Source organism: Nanorana parkeri, unplaced genomic scaffold, assembly GCF_000935625.1.
Source record: "Nanorana parkeri isolate BGI_ZX_2015 unplaced genomic scaffold, ASM93562v1 scaffold588, whole genome shotgun sequence".
NCBI classification, from domain to species: Eukaryota; Metazoa; Chordata; class Amphibia; order Anura; family Dicroglossidae; genus Nanorana; species Nanorana parkeri.
This window is the reverse complement of record NW_017306856.1, coordinates 774226-783359: the sequence shown is the minus strand read 5'-3', so window position 1 is coordinate 783359 and position 9134 is coordinate 774226. Positions and strand designations below refer to the sequence as shown.

General features: G+C 47.3%; 1 protein-coding gene across 1 annotated transcript in view; it reads right to left on the bottom strand.

The window, feature by feature from the left end:
- Positions 1 to 9134, bottom strand: part of SCRIB (scribbled planar cell polarity protein) — a 127989-nt gene that overhangs the window by 6001 nt on the left and 112854 nt on the right. The window contains exons 39-41 of the mRNA XM_018562648.1: positions 8183 to 8260; positions 6396 to 6581; positions 3976 to 4074 (exon numbers count right to left, since the gene is read on the bottom strand). Coding sequence (XP_018418150.1) covers positions 3976 to 4074; positions 6396 to 6581; positions 8183 to 8260 — 363 coding nt within the window. The remainder of the gene's footprint in view (positions 1 to 3975; positions 4075 to 6395; positions 6582 to 8182; positions 8261 to 9134) is intronic.

Sequence of the window (9134 nt, the reverse complement as noted above, 5' to 3'; positions counted from 1 at the left end):
GTGAAGTAGGAGAGGTACCAAGTGTAAAACCCAACAGTATCTTAGACTATGAGGAGGAACGGGAACCCAACTAATCCGACAGACAAGTAAAATATTAATTTCCTATAGCTGGGTTAGGTAATTGGTACAATAGGTACAGAGCTCTCTTCTCCCCATCCTGTGCTTGGAAGGTTCCCCCACAGATGACCAAAAGCTACTTCTTCACCCAGCACCCGGGGCTCAGCCCCAATATTTCACCAAAATTATTAAATCACCAACATCCTCCAGACAACATGTTGATCCTTCATCTCTGGACCTGTACCTGCTATGAGGTGGAAACGCTGAAATATTCTCCTGTGAGAACAATCATACCCCACCGTTGGTGTTCTCAGACTGTTCCAATGACTGCAGAACAGAAGATTTAGACCTCATTCACACGAGAAAAGGTTGGCTCGTACAGCTCCGTGGTATTCCTGGTAAGGACAGGTGCTGCGTGTGATTAGCATGCAGCCCCTGTCCTTCTCTATGGGAGTATGCGGCCATACGCCCCCCTACGCTCACCCCAAGTGCAGGTCAGTACAGTGCGGGTGTCCCAGTTCGCACGCAGACAGGATCCATCCTGTCTATGTACGAATATGGACACCCGCACGGACGTGCAGGGCGGCTTACGGCCGCATACTCCCATAGAGTACAGGGGCTGCGTACTAATCACACGCAAAACCGGTCCTTCATGGGAGCTGCCCGATACGGAGCTGTACGCGCCGGCCGATTCTCGTGTGAATGAGGCCTTAAAATAATCACATGACTATAAAGCAGGGCGGTTTTCCTCCGTTAAGCGAAGTTTATGTTCACAACTGTGACCAGGAATCATTAAAGCTTAGATGGCCTCAGCCAGCGTGCGTCCGTTAACTTGCCTATAACTCTAACTTGCATCCCAAAATAATGAAAACATTTTTAAAGGACACAAAGCTTTTATTGTTATTTTCCCTCCCTAGACAAAACGAGCACTTATCCTTTGCAGAAGAGCCAATGCAAGGGTCAAGATTGTTTTTTTTCAAAGATCTGATTGAAAAGGAGAACTATGAGGTGAGTGACTTACACTCCTCCTCATAGTTCGAGCCGACGTGAGACAATGAAACTGCCACACGTCGGCTCAATAGATCGGGAAGTGAGCGAGCACATACCGTTGCTCGCTCACTTCTCGATCATATTCCTGCAGAGAGCGGTGACTGTCACTCACGGCTCCCCGCAGGGGTTCCTCCCTCGCCTCTCTGATCCTCCAGCACTGACTGGAGGAACGGAGGGGGAAGGTACAACTGGCTCTGAGATATGCCAAGTCAGCTGTCAATCAGCCAGCAGGGTGGATCTGGACAGTATTGTCGGTATCCCAGATGCGGCGCTCTCAGTATATATAGCGGCCAATAGCTCGCTATATACTGAGCGTTGGGTCACGGGAGGACGTTAGTATATGTCGTCCCATGACCCTAAAGAGAACTATGATAAAAAGGCTACCTCATAGTTTTCTTTTCACAGTTAGCCTGAAACAGCGTTCACGTGATCGGGAGCTATTCTGATTGGCTCCTGATCATCAGTGGGCAGGCAGAAACGGTTTAACGTTTCGGGAGGATTTAAATGGAAGCTCCGAGTATAAAAATACGACCGTTCCTGCAGCTAACTTGTTCATAAAGGCGAAGACATCCTTAATCCCTCCTTGCAGCTGCTTAACTGTAGGGATGCCGATGTAACACTTACTTCTAGTCAGTAAGCTGCAAGGAACATAAATTCACCATCAACTAACACAACGAGACATTTCTGAAGACAACAATGGTCTGTTTTCATTTCAGGAAGACGAAGGACAAAAAACAGAACAGGTGAGAGGACTTGCAGAGAGATGCGGTGAAGGAACCCTCCTCATGCCCATCCACCCCCATGCAGGGCAGGAACACATGCAACAACCACCCCACTCCCTATTTCATAATCTGGTGCAGACAGCGGAGGTGCAATGTGCAGCTGACACTCATCCTCGCCTTCTTCCACAAGCTGACCCCTCCGGCTTCAATTACCACCACTGATTTGTTCCAGACCAGAGTGGTTAGAGAGTATCAATAAACTTATTGTACATCTGTCCTCTGAGTATAAGCAGGACTAGACAAAACATGACTTGTTTCATTAAAATCTCATCATATTTGCCCAGATTTACAATTTTTAACCAGCAGCTGAAATTTCCCCTTTGCCATGTTTATCCGAACTGCTTTGCTATAAAAAAAATAAATCCTGTTTAGAGAGCTCAATACTGCAAGCTGCAACTTACACATTAAATGAAAACAAATGCCCCCCGTGCCTGTTGCTTCGGAGTTATTTCCCTTATGAACTCGGCCCATCCTCCACACCCCCCGAAAGGACCAAAAGAACCTCCATAATGTTATGAGAACAATAATGCAAATAAGATGTCCACCCAGGGAACCTTCTCCCTCTGGCTTGTGTTGTCCTTTAAGGACTGGCTGATGAAACCGCAGGGCAGAGGATGTGCAGACACATATGTGAAGTGGGCAGAGAGCACATTACCGAAATAATTAGGGATGCACCGATATAACGGCCAAAAATGGCACTTTTGGCATAATGCCGAAAGTGCCGTTTTCTGGCCGATACAGAGGTGCATCCATTCTTTCTCTCCTCCCCGCTGGGCGCTCCTCTGTGTCCCAGCGGGGAGGAGAGAAAGTGTCACAGGTGGCCGAGTGCTGCGGGAGGAGAGCGCTGTGAGCGGCCGGCGTCTCCTCCCACACCTCTCAGCCTCCTTTCACAGATGAGGAGAGCAGTGTGGGCGGAGACAGCTCTCCTCCCTGCACCGCTCGCTCAGCCTCCTGCGACAGGAGGCTGAGCTCTCCTACCTACACCGCTCGCTCAGCCTCCTGCGACAGGAGGCTGAGCTCTCCTCCCTGCACCGCTCGCTCAGCCTCCTGTCAGAGAGGAGAGTGTGTACTAGCGGTCAGTGATCGCTGAGTGTTTGTACATAATTGAGGACAGAGTATGGTTACCTCAACCTAACCACTCAACCATCACGTTCTCAAACAATTCATCCCCACACAGCTACCTCCTCATGTATCACTTACCTCTACTCTTTTAGATTGTAAGCCCTCAGGGGCAGGGCCCTCCTTACCGTCTTGTCTTGAATTGTGATTGTAATGTCTTCCTTATATTGTAAAGCGCTGCGCAAACTGTGGGCGCTATATAAATACTATGTAATAATAATAACCTCAATTATGGATGAATGGGAAGTGATCTACTTCACTTCCTGTTCATTCATGATTGTGGTTATAATAAACACACTCTGACCTCATGTTATGAATGATCAGGAACACTCAGTATAGAGGATTCCTGTTCATTGATAACAGGGGCTGCAGAAAAAGAGATTGAGGACTCTGTGTCCTCCATCTCTTATTTATTTTAAAAGGGACATATCAGGGGTCTGTTTAGACCCCCAATATTTCCCTGAAGCCCCTAAAAGTAAAAGATTAAATTATTTTATTTAAAAAATGAATAAAAATACAAAAAATGAAAATATTTATAAAAAATAAAAATAAAACTTTTGAAAAAGTTAAAATAAAAAACATTTTCGGCTACAGCCTGACTTTTTTAAATTTCGGTTTCGGAATTCTCATTTTGGGGCACCTCTAGAAATAATATTAACATTTGGATCTGAGAGTTTTTTTAAATCTTGGTATGTTGGGTGGAGATCTCCTTTAACACCTAAAACAAACACCACGTGTGACTATTCACAAATTGTCTCATCTCGTTTGTCAGAACCACACAGCGATCAGCTAAAACATGAAACCCATGCTGCAAAAGCCACGTACCGGTCCAGTGACATGCAGGTGCGCGTTCACACACAAGCCCCCACCCCTCAAAACACAATGTTTGCAGACGTGTCTGACGGGAACATGCTATTAGCCGGGCGGGAGTGCAGACAGCCAGTGTCACCGTGTGCCCAGCTCACACCTGCCGGCATCCTCGGGGGTTCTGGGCCTGTTCTGCCGCGACTGGTACAGCTTCTTTGCCAGAGATTGCTCATACTGCTTAATACTGTCCTCCAGAGTGCTGCCCGCAGGAACAGGGAGAGAGACAGCAGCCAGAAGAGAGAGAAACGAGAGAATAAGGAGACCGGAGACCAGGAACACGTCTACTACACAGAGCAGGACAGAGAGAGTGGAAACAGTCTATAACTACAGAACCTGAGGAGGCCTTGTTCATCAATGTGTCTGAGAAAAGAATTTCATCATTTAGTATCACATTCTTCCTTCCTATCTGCCAAAATGCTCTGACACAAAAGGAGAAACGGATTGGCTGACTGGGACAGTTCTCAGTGCAAATATACAAAATGTGGACACCGGACCATAACAACTACATGGAGCTCGTTGGACACCCCATCCCAGAACCATGACCATTACTAGATGAGTTGCCTCTTAGTGGCTAAGACATCCTCCAATATTCCTTCCTACAAGGTTTTGGGGGTCTCTGTGGGCATTTGTACCCATTTATGAGTACAGTTACAGATGTTGGATGAGAAGACCTGGCTCACAATCCAATTCATCCCAAAGGTGTTCACAGCAGGGTTGAGGTCAAAGCTCCCTGAAGTCCACTTCAATTCCCCCAACCCAAACCCTTCAAACCATAGAGGTGGCTTTGTGCACAGTCATGGTGGAAGAAAACAGTCTTCAAACTGTTAGCACAACATTGGGAGATCATAAGTATCTAAGATGTCTTTGTATGCTCTAGTGTTCACCGTACCCTTCACTGGAGACACCTGAATGCAATCATTGGGAGGGGAGTCCACATACGTTTGGCCATATAGGTAGGTATGATGGTCAGGTGACCACAAATGTTAGCCATAGAGGTTAAAATGGATATTCAAACCAGGCAAAGCAATAAACAGAGCAATTTTATTATCAATCTGGTTTCAATAGTCCGGTTCTTACAAGCACCGAGTTGAAGTGCTGGAGGGGCACCTTGTTTACAAGTGTTTTATTACTTCCCGCAAGCAGCTTCACTGGCCAACAAGCACTTGCCATAGCCAACCAATGGCTTAGTTCTGGCAAGTGTTTCGGAGGCATTTGGTGTAATGTTAATGTAAGGTCTGCCTGTGAGTAATACAACACTCAATATAAAATAAACTACTCCTTACTATTAGGGATGCACCCATACAGAGTATTTGGCCGAGTACTTACCTCCGATACGGGAACTTCCGGTCGGAAGTGCCGAGGGAGCATGGAGTCGGCTTCCTTTCCAATCAGGAAGCCAGGCGGTGGGTTATGACCCGCCTCCCTGATTGGCTAGGATGCCGGCTTCACTTTTTGCTAGGCAGCCTGGCAGCAAGCAATGGCCCATCTCCCTAGCCAATCAGGAAGCCGGGCGGTACGTAATGACCCACCTCCCGGTTTCCTGATTGGCTAGGAAGCCAGCTGCACTTATTGGTAAGCAGCCTGGCTTCCTGACCAATCAGGACGGCACCTCGTGACTCGCCTCACGGCTTCCTGATTGGTAAGGAAGCCTCGGCATGTAAAGACTGTGTTTTTGCTAGAAGAACGGCTTCACAGGCAATCAGGAAGCCGGGCGACGGGTTATGATCCGCCGCCCGGCTTCCTGATAATCTGGGCACACGGCAATGGTACTCGGTATCGGTGAGTAACGGAAAGAAGTATTGATACCCGTACTTGATACCGGAAATAACAGTATCGGTGCATCCCTTCTTACTGGTCCTCAATCCTTCTCCCAGGGAAGAGGAGATCTAGTGGTGGATACTGATCTGCATCTAACAAACTGGGAAGTGTCTGACAAGGCAATGCAGGCACTCCAGACACAGAGATGAAGAAGGCCCACTGTGTACAGGAATATGGAGGATTGGATCCTGCTCCGAAGTCAGCGATTGCTCATATCCCGATATACAGGATAAAGATGAAGGAAATGGGGCGGAGAATTTCTGATCTAGAGCGTGTAATAGAAGGCAACACTGCAACACAAAACCGGGCCAAGGAAACAATGGTAAAAGACAGTAAAAATTCCACACAGGGTTATACCCAATATTGGGTGGATGCCACAAGCTGCTTACATTTCAGGGCCTTGTAGCTGTGACCTCCCAAGCTGGGCTTTCCGATTCTGCTCCACCTCCTCTAGTCCACTTGGACTTTAGCAGGGGAGGAACAAGAAGACAGGCGTTACTATTAGAATCCCAAAAAAGAGGTAAGCCAAGGAATCCAGCTAGCACTGAAATATCAGGTATATAGGGGGCAGTGAGCGTTATAAATATGCGCCCTCTTCACCAATATATTCCGAGAAGTCCATGTGTTGGACTTAACAATAAATCTCTGAGACTACACAACTACAGCTCCCAGCATGCTCAGTCTGATGCAGATTAGTCTCACCTGGCGGCTCTCCACATGGCCCGTTTTTCAGCCTGCAATGCTCTGCGCTCTGCAGGTGACAGCTGCATCTCCTCTTCTGTTAACTCGGGGCTCTGCATCTTCAGACGTTCCTGCAGCCGTCTCTCCGCTTTGGCAGTGCGTACTGGGGCTGCCCCATCCATACCGGCGGGGTACACCGGACTCAGCCTGGGCGGGGTAACAAGACAAAAAGTGATGAGAACAGTAAAATTTGACAGACTGTTAGGGCTTTATTTAAACAGTGAACGGATATCACTATGGGCAGGCCATTGGTTTGTTAAGGCCACACAGTGCCTGCCCATCATAATCAGTCCTTAAAATGGAAGCCATGGTGTTGAGCCTGCAGCGTCCCTCTTAAAGGAGAACTATGAGGTGAGTGAAAATCACTCATCTTCATAGTTCAAGCCGACGTGTGACAATGAAACTGTCACACGTCGGCTCAATAGATCGGGAAGTGAGCGAACACATACCGTCGCTCGCTTCTCCATCATCTCCCTGCAGAGAGTGGTGACTGTCAGTCACGGCTCCCTACAGGGATTCCCCCCGTCCCCGCTCCGATCCTCTAGTGCTGGCTGAAGGAACGGATGGGGGAGGGGGCGGGCACAGCTGGCTCTGCCTCTAGATAGGCAGAACCGGCTGTTATTCACGCAGCTGCGGCGGTCTCAGTATACTGCAAGCTGTAGCTCCCTATATACGGAGCTTTGGGTCACGGGAGGACGCTAGTATATGTCCTTCCATGACCCTTAGGAGAACTATGGGGAAAAACACTTACCCCATAGTTCTCTTTTAATGCTCACTGCATACCGCTGCGGAGAAATCTCCGAGAGTAGGATAGCTCAAATGACCGAGAGGGTCATGTGACCATACTCTCCTGTTCCTGGTACATTGAAGTGATTGGGACTCGGTGTATATATGGTATGGCCCTGTGCCGGGACAAAGTATCTCCAATGTGCATGGGCAGAAGTTACATCATCCCGACCAATCAAGATGGCGGAAAACTCCTAACTTGGAAGATGACCGGTAGAAGATGAACCGTTGGTGCCAGGAGGATCGTGGCCATTGCATCAACGCATAAAGGAATTCACAATGTAAGCATGCCATTTGCTCAGCATACTTGCACATTAGGGCAAAAGCTCCCCCCTCCTACATTCCTCAGTAGCTTTGCTTCACTTTAATGTGACATGAAACCCTCAGATTTTTTAACATAAACCAATACTGTAATGTGCGCCTTACTGTAATCCATGGTTGTTTCCCTTCTCTTTGCTGCTCTTCCTTTTAAATCTGTATCTGTTCTCATGCTCTGCAGAACTTCTGTTTTGCAGCAGACTGCCGTGTCTCTGAAATGGATACACGGTGTCTGTGTGTAGGCTTGCAACCTGAGCCAGCACTACAGGAAGAGGCACTCAGCCGCAAAGGGAAGTTCTCCCCAAGCATGAGAAGAGATCAGGATTTAAACGGAAGAGCAGCAAAGAGAAGGGAAGCTACCATGGATTACAGTAAGGCGCACATTACAGTATTGGTTTATGTTAAAAAATCTGAGGGTTTAATGTCACTTTAAACATCTCATAATCAAAAGGAGAAACATCAGAACATAAAGTACATGGAGGATATGCAAAGAAAAATTGCAGTTTTACAATAAGAACTATTACCCTCTCTTGCTGAGGTCTCTTCTGTTATAGTGACATCCACAGAAAAGACAGAAAACTGACCTCTAGACTCCAAGGGTAGAGGGAAGAATGTATAGAGGAGGAACAATGCATATATCTCACCCCGACATGAAGTTCGGTCTTTGCTCCATCCTGAAAGAATCCTCAAGAGAATTCCTCTGAGATTCAGATGGCGATAACCTGGATGGCAAAAACAATACGTTATAACACCCCAATACAAAACACACCCCATGCTGCTGATAAGGTACACAACAAAAAAGAAACACGTGAATGCCGCAGAAAACAGAATGTGGACATCGGTGGGGGAAGGAATGTCCTTAGGAGAGCAATCAGATTGGCTATGAATGGTCTCATGCAATGAATACAACTGCTTTTTCCATGGCTTTGTGTAAAAACAGACTTTCATGAATTCATTTCTATAGAGAAGTCCATGTGGTTTTATTTGTATGCCTGAGCAAAATTATTATTATACAGGATTTATATAGCGCCAACAGTCTGCGCAGCGCTTTACAATATAAGGAAGACATTACAATTACAATACAATTCAAGACAAGATGGTAAAGAGGGCCCTGCCCCTGAGGGCTTACAATCTACAAGGATGGGGCAAGTGATACATGAGGAGGGAGCTGTGTGGGGATGAATTGTCTGAGAACGTGATGGTTGAGTGGTTTGGTTGAGGTGGGATAGGCTTCCCTGAAGAGATGAGTCTTAAGGGATCACCTAAAGGCAGTAAAGGTGGGCGACAGACGGACAGGTTGGGGTAAAGAGTTCCAGAGTATGGGAGAGACTCTAGTGAAGTCCTGGAGGCGAGCATGGGAGGAGTTGATGAGGGAGCTGGAAAGCAGGAGGTATTTTGAAGAGCAGAGGGGGCGGTTAGGGTGATACTTTCAGACAAGGTTTGAGATATAGCCGGGGGCGGAGTTGTAGATGGCTTTGTAAGTCATTATTAGTATTTTGGATTTTATCCTTTGGGCTATTGGAAGCCAGCGTAGGGATCGGCAGAGAGGGGTGGGGGATGGAAGCCAGTGGAGGGATCGGCAGAGAGGGGTGGGGG